The sequence below is a fragment of the Nanorana parkeri genome, unplaced genomic scaffold (genome assembly GCF_000935625.1).
Source record: "Nanorana parkeri isolate BGI_ZX_2015 unplaced genomic scaffold, ASM93562v1 scaffold361, whole genome shotgun sequence".
Taxonomy (NCBI): Eukaryota; Metazoa; Chordata; class Amphibia; order Anura; family Dicroglossidae; genus Nanorana; species Nanorana parkeri.
The window spans coordinates 798415-820198 of record NW_017306629.1 but is presented as its reverse complement, the minus strand read 5'-3'; the positions used below and the strand labels follow the sequence as shown (position 1 = coordinate 820198).

General features: G+C 44.0%; 1 protein-coding gene across 1 annotated transcript in view; it reads right to left on the bottom strand.

Annotated features, from left to right (window-relative positions):
- Window positions 1–15015, bottom strand: part of MRPS5 (mitochondrial ribosomal protein S5) — an 85443-nt gene extending 70428 nt beyond the window's left edge. Inside the window, exon 1 of the mRNA XM_018558819.1 lies at window positions 14950–15015. Within this exon, the coding sequence (XP_018414321.1) occupies window positions 14950–14998 (49 nt within the window). The 5' untranslated portion in view covers window positions 14999–15015. The remainder of the gene's footprint in view (window positions 1–14949) is intronic.
- Between the last annotated feature and the right edge of the window lie 6769 nt (window positions 15016–21784).

Below are 21784 nucleotides of genomic sequence, written 5' to 3'. Positions count from 1 at the left end.
TTCCGCTCATGCAATCACGCACAATCGCAAAAAAGGTACGTGTACCTTTTTTCAATCGATTGCCGTGTCTATGTAGCCCCTTTAAAATCAATGGGGCCGCGGGGCAACCGCTGTGTGCAATCGCCCAAGTCTGCACCAGCCCTAAAAGGTGCCTATACACTGCACGATTCTTGTACGAGAATCGCTGGAAATCCCGCGATCGTACGAGAATCGCCGGTGTGAATGAAGACGTGCGACCGTTTCTACTGTACGATCGCACGTCTTTTGTCTAAGGAGCATGCTAGAAAACCATTACGATTTTCGGCTGGTTTGAATGATGCTCGGGAGACAAATGCCGAACTGGCCGGTGTGCGCACGCGCACACTGCCCGTTCAGCATTGCGGCCATCGGAAGCCCGCCCCCCTGATCGCAAGTACGATCTGCCTGTCCAAGATGGGCAGATCGTACGTTTTTTAAATTACTTTACAACCATCGCAAGACTAAGGTCTTGCGATGGTTGTAAAGTGTATGGGCACCTTTAAGGTGCCCATACACCTTACGATTATCGGACTAAACTTTTCGTCCGATGATCGAACCGTCGTACGATTTTCGTACAACGGCCCCATCCTGCCCCGATTATCGAAAGGTTCAATCAGCGGTAGTTAAAAAAAACCACCAGGACGACTTGCGGTAATTGACCGCAATTATTTTCGTTTGCGCAGTGTTAATCGTACGACTTTTGACGGACGGAAACGCCACCAACCATGCGAACATCGTACGATCAACCAAAGTTTTCAAACATGCTTGACCGTCAAAAGTCGTACGATTGTACAGTACTAAGGGTCGGGCACTCTATTCACACGTTACGATTGTCGTACGAAAAGTCGATCGCATACGATTATCGTACGATAATCGTAAGGTGTATGGGCACCTTTAGAGGGAGAGATGTGCAACCCAAGCTGTACATTGCTCTGATCGCATCACCTGCCCCTCCTCACTATCCTCCATTCACAAAATGTCTTGACTTCTTTCTTTAAAGGACTTTGCCGTACTTACCCTTGCCATAATCCCCAATTTTATGGCAAGACAGGAGGCTTCATATTTTGCATATCTCTCTTTACTGATTCCTCATAGCAGCAAAGAAACATAACAGAAACAGAAATAACCAATAGCAGCACACAGCATATTATATAAGTCCACCCACACTAAGATCCCTCCTCTTTCTTTGCTGCTAGCCTCATGGCAGGTCAGTACTCGTACATCTCGCTCCTGTATTGCTGTTTTCTTCCTGTTGTAATTGGCTCTAATAGCCACCATACTACTGTGCTTTCTTGCACTGTTCCTCTCTCCCCGACCCCCCACCCGGGTCTTCTCAATCCAAGTCCTACCTCTCCCCACAGCCTTCTGCTGACTCTTTTTCCCTGTCTGGAGCCGCCGTGCGGGCATTAGCTCCGCCGCCATCTTCTTGTAGATCGTTCTGCTGGCCATGGCGGCCATTTTGTTGTAGCCGCAGCACGTTTTTCGTTAGCCCCGCCCCTTACAGACGAATTTGTGTTAGCCCCGCCCCGTCGCCATTTTTCTTGTGGTTTGAGAGATATGCAAAATATTCGCCTCCTGTCTTTAATAAAATCCCAATTATTCGGTCACTAAAGCTAGAATAATAAACAATTCTAATCGCAAACTGTTTCAATTCAATAATTCTGCATTCAACTATCAATCATTTTTGAACTGCAAATCTCTCAAGTTGTTGAGCTGTGCCTTACAATTTACAGGTTTAAATGCAGAAACAAAAAGCCTTTTTTCTTGTTTTGGGTCCCACAACTTCTAAAATGTATAAGGGCCAGTTCACATGAGTTTCAGGTCCTGATCGTGTCCGGAACAGGTGCGGAACAGCAGACGCGGTGCTATGTGTTTGGGCGCGTTTTTGATGCGTTCCAGTTTTTTTTTTGTATTCTTTTTTTTATGCTGGAGTGGGGCTGTCAGTATGTTAGCTGCAGTGCAGTGCGTTTTTGATGCGTTTTGCATTTCCTGACCGTACAAAATGTGACATGCAGTATTTTTCTGTCGTAACCTGAACGGACTGCGCACGTGAGAGCTGTAGCCCATAAAACACATAGGGATACATATAGGGATACATTGGGATGCATTTTTAGTGCACCAGCGTACGGATCAGGTCAGCACAGAAAAGGACGTCGTGTGAACAGGCCCTAAAGCTAAATCTTTTTGCTTTGAAAGAAACTCTGGCTGTTTACTCTGTACGAAAAAAAAGCTAAAATATGAAAAAGCCTTTAGAAATGAAAACAATCCCAGCGAATGTGTTTCATACACTTCTGGGAGGAAAAAACCCCCCCATAAACTACAAAGGGTGATATTTTGGCAGAAATTCTTGGCTAACTTTGGAAACCAAACATAATACAAACACAAGTTACATTATGAATTATTGAACGCCATTGTGACCAAAAGATGAATGCAATATGCAAAGCCAAAGCTGGTAACCAAGCTTAATGTGTGGAGTGACGGCGGCAGGTAACAAGAGACCAATTACCATAAATTAACGAATCAAAGACTGGAAGGGAAGAGAATTAAACCTACTGCAACCTTCTTACTTCTGTAGATGGGAGCTTGCCTATTATTGAGAGTGCACAGAGCCAATTCTCCAAGCCCTTGTAACTTCTCCTACTGAAAATACACTGCGAGCCAATAAGCGTAGTTTTATAAGGCAATGTGGGCATAAATGACATTGCTGATGGAAGGCTCACACAAAACAGCAGCTTTTACTAATGAGGAAAATGTTTACTTGACGCACAGATATATGACAGCTGCCATTTTCTCATGAAGTGTAAGGTGCAAGCTCCAAGGCTGTCATCCTGATTTCTTTTATCAACATATCACCCTTGTACATTAGCAAACCACTTTTAAATCACTGTAAGAAAGCTCTGGTTGTAAAGCTGAACTTCAGGCATATAAAAACTTTTATTCAAATATATTCCTCAATAGGCACATAGGATATAAATCCACTTTGTGTGCACTCAATTGCAAATATTACCAAATAAATGTATCAGTGACATCATCACTGTAGTGTACATAGTCTATGCCGAGAGCAGAGCTGTGGGAGGGACCAAGCAGGCTCACCCACTACAGGATGCCTGCAGAAAACTACAGGAAGGGGGCGGATACAAGACCAGTCACCCTGCACGAGGAGAGAAAGCAGCACTGACTGGTCTGTATTACAGGAAGCTCCTGCACAGAGGCAAGGTTTAATGATGGATTACTCCACAGATCTGAAAAAAAAAGTGCAAAAAGCTCACCAAGATTTAAGTATACATACACATGGCTCTTTTTTTTAGATAATACTTATGTTGCTGTAATCCAGCCTAAAGAATCCCATGTACTCTGCCTCAGTGCAGAAGTTCCTGTAATAAAAATTGGTCATCGCTTCTCTCCCCTTGACCAGAGTCTCCGATCTTGTATACACCACATTGTAGTGGGTAGACTTTGTGCGGATCCTCTGGTATGACATCACCCATACGTGCCTGATGATTCTGATAGGCAGGAAATGCAAATCAATTAGAATGGGTCTGGCACCAATGCCCGGCCAAATATTCCCACCTGATGAATACAGAGGAGGGAATTGTAATGGAACTAAATCATTTCCCTAGGGTACAAACTAGGAAAAGATATGAGGAATAAGGAACCCAACCGCAGCTCTTCACTCTGTACAGGTTAATGCAGCCCAGTGAGGATATCACTGATACTTTTAATAATAGCTGGCTTTGCAGAGGCATTAGTTCCCATAATGGGGATTTTTATAGTTTGTGGCTAAAGAGGTAGTTACTGAACTGAAAATAACTGTAATAAACAATCAATTATAAAGCGGAATTAAAAAGACTACCTATACTTACCTCCCACCCAACGATGTGATGTTTGCAAACCCTCTTGCTGACATTGTCTTCCAGGTTCAGCATCTTTGGCCATCTTGACTGGCTGGCCTGGAATGATGTAACTCCTGTCCAAGTGCATGAAAGTTCATTCATCCCAGTACCGAAAAAAATGCTAGAAATAACAGCCATAGTGACCACTGGCACTGGTCTTACTAAAAGAAATGAAGGGCACAAAGCCTTTCTTGTGACTTCTTTGGAAGCAGAGATTTCTCAGTGGCGGAACACTTTTATGGCAAAAGATCAATTAATTGCTTAAAGGTAAGAAATGACATTTGCACTGAGATGACATTTCTGCCCAGCATTAGTTCAGCATTAAATAAGAAATAACTTTTTTTTGTTTTACTTCTCTTCTGGGTCACAGGAGTACATTTACTAATATACTCCTGTGACCCAAAGTCACAGATCCGCACCCTAGCAGGAAGGATCCTAGCAATATTGCTGGCATCCTCCCCGGATGCCTAAGTGACAGCTGGCTCTGCCTCTCCAGAGCCAGCTGTGCCCACCCACTCCCATGCCTGTAACTCCAATGAACGCTGGAGGAACAGAGAGGTGAGAAGACTGAGAGCTGAATGATCACTGTTTACATAAATGCTCAGGCCTCGTTCACACCTGAACGTTTTGTAGCGCGTTCTACGCTCGACGAACGCTCTACAAAACGCTCAAACATCTAAATCCCATTGTATTCAATGGGTCTGGTTCACACCTTGGCGTATTTCAGCCCGTCCCTAACGCGCTACAAAACGGCCCACGCCTGAAAAGGTACAGGTACTACTTTGGGCCGTTTTTGTTGCGCATTTCCATTGCGATACAGCCAAGTAGCCCTCGGAAACGCGCGTTTGTCGCGCGATTTTTTTTACCGCGAATCGCGGTATTAAAACACGCGACAACCTGCGCATATGCAATACGCCTAGGTGTGAACCAGGCCTCAGTTCTCAATCTATACCAATGTGACAGCTGCAGTGTCCCTTCCCGGCTCAAAGGATTTGGAAGAGTATATTTTAATCTCTGATACATCTCCTTTGAAGAACTCTGGGAAAAAATGATGTAACCTTTGCAGTGGGGCTAGCCCTGCACTTCAAGCGTTAAGTGCACATTGTGTTCTACGTGCGGAAATAACAAAGTTATACTCACCTGAACCACTTTGTCTGCCAGCTGTCATAGAGCTCCCTCCAGCCTTTCCCCTCCTCCACTCTGGTGATGGAATATCCCTCAGAGTCCTTTCGTCCTATACAGTGTATTGGACATGATGACTCACTGGATCTTAGACCGCTGCAGCAGATGGGAAAAGAGGTTCCAGGGACCGGTCTAACCGTCAGCTCACTCCAAGGATCAGGTGAGTATAACTTTTATTTTCACACTTAGACAAAAACAAGCACTTAATCCTTGTAGTGCATGGGGTAGAATTATTTTTCCTGGAGTTCTTCTTTAAAGGAGAACTATGAGGTGAGTGAAAATCACTCATCCTCATAGTTCGAGCCGACGTGTGACAATGAAACTGTCACAGGTCAGCTCTATAGAACGGGAAGTGAGCAAACACATACCGTCGCTTGCGCACTTCTCGATCATCTCCCTGCAGAGAGCTGTGACTGTCAGTCACGGCTCCCTGCAGGGATTTTCCCCCTCCAATCCTCCAGCTGACTGGAGGGGGAAGAGGGCGGGTACAGCTGGCTTTGCCTCTAGATAGGCAAAACCAGCTGTCACTCATGCACCAGGGTGGATCTCAAAAGTAACGTTGGGATCCGTACTGGCTGCGGCGGTCTCGGTATACCGCAAACTGTAGCTTGCGATATACTGAGCTTTGGGTCACTGGAGGACGCTAGTATATGTCCTCCCGTAACCCTTAAAGGAGAACTATGGGGAACAACACTTACCTCATAGTTCTCTTTTAAGTACAAGCCCTACCACCAGTATGTTTACCTATACATATCACCAGCTGACACGACAGCGCCAAACATGGTAGTTTATTTTTCAGCCTTCGTTTCTTTCTTTTAGAAACCATCATATGTCCGGTATCTGGTTCCTCTGAATGTCAAGTGCAGCTAATATTTCAACTCTTGCGGGAAGAAAGCTTGAGCGGTTGTCTTGAATGATGTACATTTGTGACGTGTGCTCCAAAACGTCTCTTTGAAATATAGAAAATAAAACAAAGTTGACTTTGTGCACATGGTTGGATTAATTGAACAGGGTTTCCTCTCCTTTTCTAACTATACAGCTCAAAAGTAAACAAAAGCTACAAATAAACACTTTGAGAGATTGAAACTTACATAGAAGCCCAAGAGGATCCAAAGGCTAATATGATTTGCATGTATGGTAATTATTTCATTTTTGCAATGTGCACACAGGGAAAACCCTGCAAAATGTGCAGTGTAAACATCAAGCTATGGTTATGTAGCAATGCGATCGGCCGCACGAGATCGCAAGGCACATTGTGCCTGCAGTGCGATCAAAATAGTGCTTGCAGCATTTTGATTGCACCGGACAGCAATGCGGCGACAATGTGCCTTGTGATCCTGTGCGGGCAACCGCATTGCGACTGGAGGCCGTGGCGACAGTGCCATTCACTTCAATGGCCCGCCACGCCCCCTCCAGCACGGCAAAAAAGTGAGCCGGCCGCAATGCGAGGCAGTGCGTTCCGGCCAGAATCAGACTGGAACGCACAGCTTATGGTGTGAACTAACCCTGAAGATCAGGTGAGTAGTCCAGCTTTATTTGAGCCTCCTAGACAAAACAAGAACTTTACCCATGAAGTGCGAGGGCAGCCCCACTGCAAGTGGAAGTTTTTTTGTTTCTTCTTGTTTATGCTGCACGGGCTGAACAAGAAAAAATGCTCTCTGTTTGGCGTGGAAGGATGGTCCCCGGTTCCCCCTATCAGGCAAGCAGTGTACCTGAAGTGCAGTCCCTGAACAGCAGAGGTCAATTTGGGAAAGGGAAAAGCAGCACAAGTTGCCAATCTGTTGTGCTGCATTGCTCATGTGCTAACACTGAACATGTTGATAGGAGGAGAAAGCAGAGTGACAGCGAGATGAGCTTATCAGTCTGCTGCTTTTTCTTTCACCGTTCAGTCACTGGCTGGGAGAGGAACCAGATCTCTAAGTGTTACTTAACTGCAAAAGGTCTCCTTTTCTGCCAGACCAGGCTGTGCTGTTTGGCAAAGCTGTTTAAAAGGAGAACTATGGGGTTAGGGCTTTTCCCCATAGTTCTCCTAAGGGTAACGGGAGGACACAAACCAGCGTTCTCCCGTCACCCTAGGCTCAGTATACCGCGAGCGGCGGCGCAGCTGAAACGGATCCTGACAATTAGGTCTGGATCCGCCCAGCTGCGTGAGTGACAGCTGGCTCTGCCTATCTAGAGGCAGAGCCAGCTGTACCCTCCCCCGTCCGTTCTGCCAGTCAGCGCTGGAGGATCGGAGCGGGGAGGGGCGAATCCAGTCCCTCCCCTGTCACAGCTCTCTGCCGTGACAGGATCGAGAAGTGAGCGAACGCCGGTATGTGTTCACTCACTTCCCGATCTACTGAGCCGACCTGTGATAGTCTCAGTGTCACAGGTCGGCTAGAACTATGAGGTTGAGTGAAAAGCACTCACCTCATAGTTCTCCTTTAAATCTTAGGACTAAATAGAGAGAAATACAAAACCTTTTGCATTTTCATGGTCAAAGTAACAGATGGATTTGGCAGGAAGCAAAGCTTGCATTTGTAATGAGCAAACATGGCTGCCCTCATGTATATGGATATGTATTTTACTTATTTATTAATTACAGGTATTTGTATAGCCCTGGTCAAGTCACACAGCACAAGATCCCCATTTCAAATGTGAATAAAAAAAAAAAAATTTAACTGAAGCCTGCGGTGCATGGTCCAAAAACTAAACACCATAGTGAACAAAAAAATGTACTGTACATGTGAACACACACACAGATAAGCAACACACGCAAAGGGTGTGTCAAACAGGTTATCTCCCAAAGAAGTAGGGCCCTTCCCTGACCCCCCCCCCCCCGCCCTTCCCCCCCCCCCCCCCCCCCCGAAGTGCAAGGCACCTGACAGGGGCCAGGCACTCGTGTTCCCCTGGACGAAACCGGACGGGCCCATTCCTCATGGTCAGCCAAGGCTGAACCACTGAGTACTAAATTGTGGGCTCTTGCAAAGACAGACCCCCGGTTCAGGGGAGGAAGGAACCTAATGGCCACAGATCTTCCCCCCTAAAATTCAGGGTAGGCCGAAGACCCACACACTTCATCCTGTGGAGTGAAAAACACACATATAAAAAGTGAAGTGAACACAGAAGTGAGAGACACAAGAAAAAATAAATAAAATGTGAATGTGCTCTAGAAAAAGACTAGGCCTTGTGGCCCGGTATAAATAAATCCTCTGGATTGTGCAGGCAAAGTGGGGTCCCAAACCCATAGTGCTACTCAGGCACCCACAGGGGGCACTTGATACCGCGTGCTCCCTGCCTATGATCAGAGCAGGTAGACACATTCAAATCAGGACGAACTGGGCCCTGCCAGTACTCCCAACCCCCACTGTTACGTGGGTCAATGCTTAATGCGGTTTGCTTAACCCTGGCCAGGACCCTTTGGGACCCCCATTAGCATGGGCAGGATACTCTGCAGCCAGCCATTCCTAAGGCCAGAACAGTGGCACATTTCCCTTCCTGAATACTGATAAAAACAGGTACTACACTTGATCTTAGCCTGCATAACTACTAAGATCAGTTTAGGGCGAGCCAATTAACCTACCAGCTCGCCTTTGAGGTTAGGAGGAAGCTGCAGTATCCAGTAGAAACTCATGCAAACACAAAGAGAACATGCAAATTCCATGAAGATAGTTTTATGGCTGAAACTGGATTGGAACCGGGGACATCAGAGCTGCAAAGCAGAAGTGCTAAGCATGGAGCAAGACCTCTAAAACATTTAGGGCCCATTCACACCACATCATCTCCAGACCAGGCCAGATTGTTTCCTGACCCAAAATGCATCCTAATGTATCCCTATGCTATTTCTGGCCTCTGTTCACACCAGACCAGAAAAATACTGCATGTTTCAATTTGTCTAGAATGCATTGGAACGCATGGAAAAGCATGCAAACGAACCTGAAAGCCCATTTTAAGCTAAAAAAAAAAAAAACAGCTCCAAAACACAATGCACTGCGTTCCAGATCTGGTCTGGATTGGTAAAATAACTGATAAAAACTGATGGACTGACAAATTGGCAATTTCAATGCTGCAGATAAAATCTACATGTAGACCGTATTTGCTGGCGTATAAGACGACCCCCTACTTCTTCTGTTAATAAAATAATGTTTAAATGCACCAACTAACCTCCATGGCGGTATTCCTGAGTGTGGCTCGGGATTCATTTTCAGTACCATAAGCAGTAACCCCGAGCCACACTCGGGATTACAGTCTCTTACCTTGTCCACGATCCCCGCGCGCTGTGTCTACCGTCTTCCGGGTTCCGTCCCTTGCGAGCGTCCGCGTCGCAGGGGGGCGGAACCGGCGGCAATTTTAAAAGTTAAAAAAATAAATGGAACGAAAAAATAAAATCATCAGACCGCCAGGGAGGCTAATCTGTCAGCCCGCTGGATGTGTGGTAATACTGTATGTACGGTAGCTTCTGCTACATACAGTATACCGCGCTGAGCCAATCACGGCAGGCTTTGTATTAATTAATACAGGCTTTGTATTCATTAATACAAAGCCTGCCGTGATTGGCTCAGCACGGTATACTGTATGTAGCCGAAGCTAACGTACATACAGTATTACTGCACATCCATACCCGGCGTATAAGACGACCCCCGATTTTCGGGGGGTGTTTTGAAGTCTAAAAACTCGTCTTATACACCGGCAAATACGGTATTTATCGAACCATTTAAAAGTCATAGTTTTCTTTGAATGCAATGTTTTGGAGTATTGTTGCAAATCACTTGTCCCCGGGCTGTATATCAGTCACTGATTGATAACTAAACTTTCCCTGGAGAATGACAAATGTTATCATCTTTCACAGCTAAAGGATCACATTGAAATGCTCTCATTCTAGCAAGCCGCACTCCACTCATTTCTTCATTTTCTTCAAGTGCTCATAAACTACTGAATGAAACACTTTTAGCAGCTTCATGAATACATAAGAGCACTCTTACACATTTTTAGTAGAACTTACAAAGATTTTTGCGACAGTCGTGTTTTCATCCCAGCTTCTGGTTCACAGGGTCAGTAAGGTAGAAGTAAACTGAGGTAAGATATTTCACTTCTTAAAATACTAAATACATCATTTTTGATGCAATGAAAGGATAAAGAGAGGACGGCTGGTTCACCTATTTGACCTTTAAACACAACATTGGATTTTGAATGTATGAGAAGCGTTGATGATTAAAGTGATATTAAGGTCAAAAGGTTTTTAAGCTATTTCACATGCAGATTAAATCACTTACAATGGATTCTGCTCCTTGATGTTTAAAAGTTTTAGTTTTCCCTACTCAGCTGCTTCTCAGAGCACTGGCCTGGATATCCTGTTTTAGGGTGGCTCCTCTCCCTTGCAGGGTCCTATAGAGCCACCCTTGGGTGTGCTAGTAAGCTGTTCCCCACTCCACCAAAGTCCAAATCCCATTCACACTGCCACGGTCTCGAAACCACAAGCTATATGTGGTGCTCCAGGTGACCACACGGATGGCGCCGTGCAAACACTAGTAATGAATAAAGGTTATTTACCGGCACACACTTGAAAAAGATTGTTTGAAGTATTGATATGTTTATTCAATACCAGTGTCACTGTCGCTCTGAGGAAGGATCCCTGTAAGGACCTGAAACGTTAGCACCATATGACAGTATGTGACATCTGGTATTGAATAAACATATCAATACTTCAAACAATCTGTTTCAAGTGTGTGCCGGTGAATTACCTTTGTTACCCACTCCAATCTCCTCCTCCCCTCCCTTCTCCAAGCTTGTCCCTTGTGATCTTGTAGTGGACAGGAAGTTCAGGGAAGCCGAGCTGCAACAAACGGTTCTGGTCTGGACATGATCCGGACGTGGTGTGAACAAGCCCTATAAGGAATACACAGACGTGGTAACTGAAGCAGGATGGATAAAGATACTGGACCAAAAGCAAGCAGACGATAAAGAAGCAGTTACAAAGATTACATTGATACAGTTGTCAGTTTGTGAACCCTTGCATGAGCTTGCTTTTAGTATTCAGAAAGTATGTACTGGTAAGAGCACACGGCAAACCCATTAGCTGAGGTGTGCTCTGCATTCATAAAAAACATCAACCAGGTGGCCAGTGTTGAAGCATTCCTCCTTTTGATGCATGATGAAGTTTTCCTGCATGGCTGCACTTTTAGGGGATCATTCAATAACAAAAGCTTTGCACTTTACAACAAGCTTGTGAGCATGCTAATGACATATATCCATCCTCTTTGTGAGTGAACTGGAAATTGTATGCAAGCTTAAAATGACACTAAACTCAGGGAGTTAAAGCGGACCTTTACCCAGATCTTTAAAATAACAACAAACACCCCTTTGGAAATGTTAAGTAATGACAATCTACAAACACATAATTCTAGATAATTGCCGGCTTTTTATTCTTTGCATATCTTATTTCTCTTTTCATTCCCAGTCTTCTGGCAGTGGCCATATTTACTGAGGGCAGATTACTAGATCTTCTATTACTTCCTGGATTTCTGGCACATGTGACTAGGACATGTGACCACGCACATCATCTCAGGGAAGGAAAATGTCTTTCTCTGAGATCTCATGAGATTACAGATGAGATTTCCCAGTAATGCACTGCTGATGACAAGACAATCCCAGTGTGCAATGCTTTGGCAAACGGAAGTCATTTGCCCTTTCAGAGCAGGAAGTGAATGCTCTGGAAGTGTAAGTATATCAAAATCACAGCATTGTACACCTGACATGTCTATGTTATTATTATACATCCTACATAGAGAGATGCATTGGGAGAATTAGATTTGAGTGTAAAGGTCTGCTTTACATCCTAAAAATGTATCCAAGTACTTTCTAATCGTTGATGCAGTGATATTGATAATCGATTTCGACTGCAGTGATGAAAAAATTCAAAAGGAGCATGTTCAAAAATTTTTCTCAATCAAAGGAAATTCTAGCAGTGAATGTGGTTTTCGTTTGGGAAACTCCATTCATTCCAAAATCAAACGGTAAATGGAAACGAAAATCAAACAAAATTTTGAACAATCACCAAGTCTCTGATGACATTATCGAACATTCCGCTGAGATTTTTCATAAAACCGTTTGTCCGAAAATCTACCAGTGTATACCCTACTTTAGTCTTGGGCACCTGATCCACCTGCTTATTTCAGGTCAATAAATCACACGTTGGTCAATTTATAAACAATTTGCAGATCCACTGGCCCTGCGAATGTTTTATCCATGAGAACAGATGCACGCAACAAACATTCTTGTATATTTTCTTTATAAGTCAAATGTATTTTAGAGTGTCATATTGTAATACCACATTATGGCCACTAGATAGCACTGAGGAGAGTAGGAAAGAAGTATTTATTTCCCATTTACCACATCTCCATCTAGTGGCCATAATGTGGCATTACAAGAGGGCATTCAACTTCATGAAAATTGACAAGGACGTTCCTTTTGTGCATCCATTCACAGAGCTTTGCAGGGCCTATGGCTCTGCAAATTCTTTATAAATAGACCCCTTACTATTCTTTAAAGAATAAGTGCACTTTCAGACAAAGGGCACTTATTGATATTTGCTCCTGTGCCCTGAGCTAACCAATCCCAACCTCATCTCAGCCATCAGATCTTGCTAAGTATGCATCTATCGGGGTGAAACGCGGGATCGTTACTTTAGAGCATAGGGGCATTAGTCAGCCTTTCTCAACCGTTTTAACACTGAGGAACCCTTCAAATAATTTTACAATCTCAGGGAACCCCTGCTTCTAATTATTATACATATACAGCTCAGGGTACATTACTGTGATGGTCAGTGAGAAGAATGCTCCTTACATTTGTGGCCAAGAATTCCATCGCCTTCCATACACTGCACGATTCTCGTACGATCGTGGGATTCCCCGCGAATCTCGTACGAGAATCGTGCAGTGTATGGGCACCTTTACTGAGAGCTAAATAGATGATTGCCATCAGTGGTTACTTATCTGTGATTTACATTTGAGATTAGAATGTTGGAAGTTTGCCGAGTAACTGCTGGGAAGGGAAGCAGGGTGAGATGAGCTGGTGAAAAAGACTTGATTGCGATGACATCATTGACCAAATATGGCCATTGCCATGTTTGGTTATGATGTCAGCCAGCATCCCTGCTCCTTTGCTTACATTCAGCTGTCAGCCAGGAAATCCCCTAGCTGGCAGGTGAATAGGCAGGGAGTGTATCATTGCTTAATTTTGGGCTTGACAAAGAGGTTAATCCTCGAAACGCGTTGCTCCTCTATTCTCCAATTCACCCCACCTAATCCTCTTGACACCCGTGCCTTCTGCCTGACACCGGTGGATCCCACAGGTTCACTGCTGTCAGACCATCAGGACCCCTCATGACTGCAGCGGTTAGTCCAGCTGCATGGTCACCCCCGCTCGGTCAGCCTGACACCGGCGGATCCCACGGGTTCACCGCTGTCAGTTCGTCAGGACTGCTCATCACACATCCCGCTACCACTTACTGTGACTGCAGTACACCCAGCGGCCTTCCTCCAACAAGCCACAACAAAGCCATCTCCAGCGCTGACACTGGACGAGTCCCGATCCATCCATTCATTCATTGACACATCAGGGCCTTTCACAGCTGGCGGCCTCTACGTCCCTTGCCTCCTACAGCCTCGGGGCAGCATACCACACTTGCCTACTACAGTACAATAGCAAGCCTTGCTATCTCCAGCCTCTGTATACTCTACACTATATTTCTTGCGGTGACCCTATTTTCATTACATATGGCATCCCAACCACAGCCGATAGGACGCCGCAGCCCACATTCGACAGCACCGTTTCTCGACCAAGGTTCTCACCAGCATCATGTGAGCAGATTGATTCATTTATTTTCACACACTTCCCGTTACTTATTAAACCTCCACATCCAGTTGTTAGGTTGGGGCGCTTTTGTTGTTTTCTTTGTCATTGGTTGCTAGGACTCTGGCGGCCACCAGTACCATAGCAAAGCAACCCACTAGCTATGAGCAGACAGCTGCCCAGCCACTGTGCAGTAAAGAACAGTGCAAACATGCCTTCTCTTTACTACAGAGGAGCCAAGTCTGCGCGCAGTCCTCTCTCTATATGCCAACTTGGCGTTGGTCCTCATTACCTCCTGTTTCGTTATCTGTGAACTAGAGGTAATTGTTTGTTAATTTGTTGCAGCCATAGCTGCATAGTGTGAAATTGGCGCAAATAAGAACTACCTGAATCTGCTGCACGTGTCGCAAACTCTTAATGAAACTGTTGCAAGGTTTTCATGCTTTAGGTGCTGGACATTTTAAAGGGACCATACCACCAGAAATATGTTGCAAATGCTTTATTGAATTGCCCCAATTAATACTTACCTCTCCAGTGGGCAGCAAGTCGAATCTCTGCTGTGTTCAAGCGGCAAAGTCACCATCTCTGACACTTCCGGGAGTGTCGGATGGTTGCGGCCCCCCCAATGACCACTGTGATTCCACCTGCTGGCTCCTATGTCACACTGTTAGGAGTAACAGGTGTTAGGAACCCTTGAGCGCAGCGGTGGGTGCGGGCAAACACCCCCAGAGGTATCAGATATAATGACTTTGCCAAAGGCTGTGCTGTGTTAACACAGCAGAATATGGACGCACCACCCACCGGAGAGGTAAGTATTCACGGCCATTACAAGGATCATTTTTAGAAGCAAAATAATCAATTTAACTGTAAGACAATATTGCATTATGATTGTGATGATTGGTCTTGCGATATCACATAGTCTACAAACGTTTCTAATGTAAACAATGTCACCCCCATTAGTAGCTACAGATACAATAGAGTCAGCTCGCACTACATACAAGCTTCCACGATCAATGCATGCTCTCACCTCTATAAACAGAGCGGAGGACACCGCTACACCATCTCACAGCCGCCATCTCTGCACGGGGAGGTCCCTTGCTCCGCCTGTCTTATGCTACCACATTTCCTTGTCTTTTCAAGACTTAAAACATATATTCAACCCGCGAGTATATAAATACAAATGACATTTGTAAACATTCTATTAACAGGAGTACGAAAAAAGTAATACTAACGCACTTGTGCATCTATTTTAATAAAGGCAATAATTAGGGCAGCTACAATAGGGGTCCTCGCTTTGTCAGGACCCATAGATCTTGACAGCAAAATTCAAGCGTGGACTAGCGTGTTTGAAAGTTCCGAGAGCACGTGACGTAATCAGGAAAGAAGGGCATGTGCACATCGCGGCCATATTTAAAAAGGGCACATGTCATTCAGGCGTCCTACTGAAATACTAGTTGCCTGGCTATTATTCTGGGCTAATGGATTCAATACTATCTGAATCTCTGCCCAAAAACAAGTTTGTAGAACACACCTTTCAGCAGGTTCTGCCTGACAACATAAAATTATTTCAAGGTATTCGCCAGGATAAAAATGTTAAAGAAGAACTTGACCCACCAATTTAAACTCAGTATTTAAACCTTAAAGTGTCATTAAACTCAAATATTTTTTTCCCTCCCCCCAATGTTAATTAAAGCACTTACCTTAAATTATGTTTCTTAATTCGATCTTCTTTACTGTTGTTTTCATCTGTCCCTCCAGCGCTGCTGCGTGTCTCCTCTGTCCTTGCTGGCACTTCCTGTCCCACGGTGTCTGCATGCGGGTGCACGACGTCCATATACTTACTTTGTGTCTCTCCTCGTTTCCCGGCCGAAAATGTGAACTGCCCAAGCGCCCGCCCCAAGATGCTTTGCGGCCGCCCGAGAATTTTCACATTTTCAGACGGGAGCGCGCGGGGAAGACAAAGGTAAGTTTAACCTCCTTGGCGGTATTCCCGAGTGAGGCTCCGGGTTAATTTTCAGTATCATAAGCGGTAACCCAGAGCCACACTCGGGATTATAGCCTAGCGTCTCTTACCTTGTCCACGATCCCCACTGTGTCCTCCGGCCGATGCCGGCATCCGTCCCTTGCGAGCGTTGCAGGGGGGCGGAAATAGGGTTGCCACCTGTCCATGATTCACCCGGACAGTTCGGGTTTTGAATGCTGTGTCCGGGTTTAATGGCAGCAGAAACCCGGACAAAAGATGTCAGACAGACAGGGGCAACCAAAATTAAGATAGGGGCTACCGTCCCCCCACTGAAAATAGTGATATTTACATATTAACGGGTGGCACTAATTACATATGAATACGCCGCGACTCATTCTCCAAAAAAATATCCACGTGTCGCCAGGGTGTTCGGGTTTCGCTTGAAGAAAAGGTGGCAATCCTAGGCGGAACAGGCGGGAATTTTAAAAGTTATAAAAAAATGAAAAAAAATAATAAGACCGCCAGGGAGGTTAAAGCGTTTTGTTGTTGTTTTTTTTACACTTTTTGCATATATCTACTGCTTGCTAGCATTAGATATATGCAAAAACACTGGAGGGTTTAATAACCCTTTAAAAATACATTCAAGTACCTTAACTATTAACAACAATGTATCTTATTTGTGTATCACTCGGCTGTAGATCCTCCAATCATCTCTGAATTGGTGCTGACACTGTCCTTCCTTCTCGAGGGTGGTTACTTTTGTTCCCCATGGTCCCAGGACATCAGTACCAGTTCTCAGGGGACCAGCCGATTCTGCTGAAACTAAAACTTTTAACAATAAAGGAGCATCATCCATTGTAATAGCTTTAAAAAATTTGACTTTAATATCACTTTACCTCTGCTAGGTAAAGGAAATGCAGTTGCTTAATTGTAAAGCAGGTTCATGCCTACTTTTGCAACTATGGTTAACCCTTTTATTGCCATGGCATATAGTATGCATCCACGGCAGTTTCAGTTAAAGGCGAGATGCATCTCTGCAGATAGTTCAGACATGCGGTATTCACTAAAGATAACTTTTGCTTATGCATTTTTCCATCATATTCTCAGTTTAAATAATCCAGTTTTGTCCCAGGTTTTACGTGACAAGTCATTTGGTCCTTTGTGGCTGGACGTACAGTGTACGTCTCCCGTCACGAAGGGGTTAAGGGCCTATTCATACCAGCAGCCATGTTGTACTATGTGTGCTGTTAAGTAAACAGTCCCCAGGTGCTGTAAATGACGCATCACACTGTTTTAACTTTATAGCTTTATTGAAATGCCACAAAACATTTCATTCATGTTTGTTCACTGCAGCATATTGCTAGGTGGGGTGTAGTGCATTGCAAAATGCTGTGGTGAAAAAAGTACAGCTATTCCTCACTTAACAACCTGTTTAGCAACCGCTTGTACTTACGACCAGCTCTCCTGTTTAGCCTCAGCTTGTACTTGCTATCAGCTCTCTGATGGTTCGTGTGGGAATGTGGCGGCGGCAGTGCGGCGTCTCACCGTCTTCATCTTGCATACAGTACTGTACAGTACTCTGTTCTCCGCTACTATTCTCGGTAAGTACTGTATTTACAGTACACTGTACAGTACAGTACTAATACAGTAGAGTATTGTATACAGTAGTAGTGCATGTGCATGGCTGTGTGCAGACCACACATTCTGGCCACCTTAGGCCTTGTTGGCTATCCAACCCAGGATCTCTCTCAGGCCCAGGCAGTAGTGTGACAACATACAGTACTGTATACAGCTACATCTGTTTATAAAGGATAGAAATTAAGCAGAAGTGGTGTGAGATCTGGATACCCTATTCTCTAATGTAATTTATTGTGCACCCCATAGTACAAGATGTTGTCAAAAAGGAGAAGCAAAACTTCACCAGGAGAAGATCCAAGAAACAAAGAAAGGCTATTGATCTTGAGAAGAAAATGAAGATCATAAACGACTATAAAGCTGGTAAGCACACGCTGACCGTTTACTATCGAGCAAAGCCATGGATGACACAAGCTTTATTTGAAGATTGGTTCATCAACTGCTTCATACCCTCTGTGAAGTATTATTGTCGAGAAAAGGGCGTTCCCTTTAAAATTATGCTCCTGCTTGATAATGCCCCAGGCCAGTGATGGCGAACGTTTTTGAACCCGAGTGCCCAAACTGCGACGCAAAATCAATTTATTTATCTCAAAGTGCCAGCGCTGAAAATAAGTATAGTATTGTATTGCAGTTTGGGCGCTGGGCTTTAAAAAACATTCAACATCACTGCCTTAGGCAAAATAGGGAAACACACATATTCAAACATTTATACACTCAATAAAACACACATCACACACTCATTATAAAAAGAAACCACACATACATAGATATCACACACATTAAAAACACACGAACACATCGCACACGTAACTGGGACACATAGTACTATGTGTCCCCAGTTATTTACAAACACTGGAGTGATCAGCTGATCGCTCCAGTGTTTGTCCTGCACAGAGGTCTGGTACATATCACTCATATGTACCGATCCTCTGCCGCTCGGCCACGCACCAATTGGGGCTCAGTTTCTCCTCTGAATCTCCGCTGCTTTCCTGGGCAGAGGCAGCGGGGGATCTGAGCAGAAGTGAGGAAGGCACTGCAGCCGCTGGGGGGTAGTTGGAGGACTGAGCCGTTGTCACAGCAGCATGTGCGGTGAGGAGAGAGAGAGCCGCTGGCTGTCTGATCCAGGCCGAGCGTCTCTCTCTCTCCTCACCGTTCGGCATGCTGCTGATGATAGCGGCTCTGACCCCCGCCGCTGCCTGCAGCGCCTCGTTCACTTCTCGGATCCCCGCTGCGCACAGATGGGGGAGAGCAGCGGGGATCCAGAGAAGTCCCACGTCAGGAGGACAGGACATCGCGATCTACCAGGGACTGTTTTGCGATCAATGGTAGATCGCGATCGACCTAATGGGCACCCCTGATTTATTATATTGCTGGTTCGGCAATATATTAAATAGAATCTGGGCACCTGCAAGGTTTAAAGATGACCGCCGCGATTTGCAGCGGCCATCTTAAAAAACTTAACATGATTTTACAGTGACCTGCACCTGGAGTGTGCGGGTCACTGTAACCGGGACCTAGGTTCGCCACCGCTGCCCTAGGCCATCCCAAGCATCTTGATGATCTACACCCAGATGAAATGGTAGTGTATCTACCTAAAAACCACGACTGCTATCTTTCAGCCAATGGACCAGGGTGCTGTAGCTACATTCAAAGCATACTATTTGTGTGCAACTTTTTCCAAAGCTGTAGCAGCAGCAGAAAATGATAAAGTAACTCTTCGTGATTTCTTTAAATCATATAACATTTTAGACTGTATTAAGAACATTGAATCAGCTTAGAAGGGAGTGACAGGAAAATGTATGCAAGGCATATGGAAAAAATGCCTAAAACGTTTTGTAAATCATTTTGAAGATTTTGACAAAGATTAATATGTTGATGTTATAAATAAAACAACCGTGGAACTTGCTAACGTGCTTACAGGTTGGAATGGAAGATATTGAAGATTTAGTGGAATATGTCGAGGGAGAGCTAACTACCAAAGATTTAATAGAGTTGGAAGCACAGGAGCACTTGAAGGAGGAAGAGGAAAGTATGGAAGAAATACCAAAAACGTTCACTGTAAAGGGATTAGCTGGTGTGTTCTCGAAAGTGAATGCGGCTATGTTAGAACTAGAGGGTATGGATCTGAATGTTGAATGGTTCACGAAAGTGGAACGGCAAATGAGTGAACGTTTACGATGCTATCTTGAAAAAGAAAATTACAAAGCAGACCACAGTAATGGGATTCTTCTCGACAGTTACGCCCAGGACCCATAGCCCTACTAGAACTTCCGTTTCTACTCCGTCATCTCCCTTACTTGGGCCTTCTACAGCCCCTGATAATAACTCCGATAATAACTCCGAACAACTTACGGTGACTTTGAAGGATTCGATGACTAAAATGTTTGCCTGTACATCTTCTTTATTTTTGTACATCTTGTTTATACTGTACAGTACTGTAATTTTTGCTGAGTGAATTGTACAGTAGTGTAGCTTTGTGTTCTGTAATACAGAGCATTACTATATAAAAGAGTTATGCAGATAAAACCAAAGTCATCAAGTTTCTTTTTAACCTTTTTTTTAAATTCAGAATATTGTAATGTACATACAGTACAGTTCCTTGCTTAACGACCATTTCATTTTAATGACCTAGTCGTAGGAACGGAACTCGGTCGTTAAATGAGGAATAGCTGTACTACTTCTGAACTGAACTAATAGGACATAAGGCAGTTTGCCTTGTCTGTGGGTTGGAACTGCAGGGACTGTCTGGGCACATATGGTGTAAGGGCAAATTGTGTGTCATTTGAGTCATATTTTTCATCATTATATTATAGGTATAATTTCTAGGTATAACTGTTTAATTCCAAACAGCAAAGCAAAAAGAAAAAAAAAGTTAAAACACAAGAAACAGTTTAAAAGCAGAAGTAAACCCTGCACACGGTCATAACTCCATTTACACAACTAAAGGTGGCCGTACAGTGTACGATTTTCGTTTGAAAATTTTCATTTCTGGCACGAACCCTCATTCGATTATACCAAGAATTTCCCATCAAGCATAGTCAAATGTCCATTTCAGAAATCGTTCGTTGGCCATACTAACCAGCCAATTTTTGACGAACGACGGAAATAATTTCCTTTTGCGCATCTGCTGTGTTCTTTTTTTTGATGAACAAGAAGCCCACTGATTCATCGATTTTTTTTTGTTTGATCAGAGAAAGATTTTCCTACCTGACAGATTGAAACATTTCGATCACAATATCAAAAACTAGGGTTGCACAGATACCAAGTACAGTACTCGGTACAAGTACGAGTACATGTACCGATACTTTAGAGCTCCAAGACTAGACTAGAGAAAAATTCAAAAATTAGGAGGCAGCTGTCATTTGTAAGGAGCACACGGAGCTCCTGGGATTTGTACATCTCTGTTTTAATGTACGATTTTGTATTTATAAATATAAATAAAGGGATGTACAGATACCAGTTTTGCGAGTATGAGTACTGGTACTTGCCGAGTACTTACAAGTACGAGTACTGATACATTTTTGTTTATTGTCATGTGACAGTTTTTCTAAAACAAAACTAATGATTTCAGGACAGTGGTGGAGTGCCAGAGCCAGGTCCCAGCTGCAACCGCTGCAACCCTGGTAGTTCTCATAAAAATACCAAGTATCTGCACTGATAATCAAAAAGTATCTGTGCATCCCTATCAAAAACGAAAATGTACCATCAACATTTTTGTTTGAAAGTCCGTTCGTGTACAATTTCCCAACGAAAATCTTACAATGTATGGTCACCTTTAGCAAGTGTTTAGGAAACACTGTATTATTATAAAGCATACTTTGTTTTTTTGATATAGGCCATTTCTTCTACTAAAACCAGTGACATATTGGATGGACGTCTGCCAAAAACAAAGTTTTCAGCCTCAACCCCTTGTCAACTTAGATCTCAAGTTCCTAGTCAGATGGAACATGCAAGAAGGAAGAAGAGATTTGCAACAGCAGATATAGATGATGACGTAACCACAGCAGGGCGCTCTGCAGGCTTCTTTCAAACTGAGGTGTAGCACAGAGCAACGGGGGAGAAGAATACCCTATTGCACAGATTGCACTTTTTAAACTTGGATACTCATTGTCTATGGTATCTACTAATGGACAATTAATGTGATTGATGTAAGTTGTTATTCGCATGCTGTTTTGGAGATTGCCACTTTAATATCGATGCACTTTAATAACAGATTGCATATTTACAGATACAATTTACATCAAATGTTGTTTGATTTTTATAA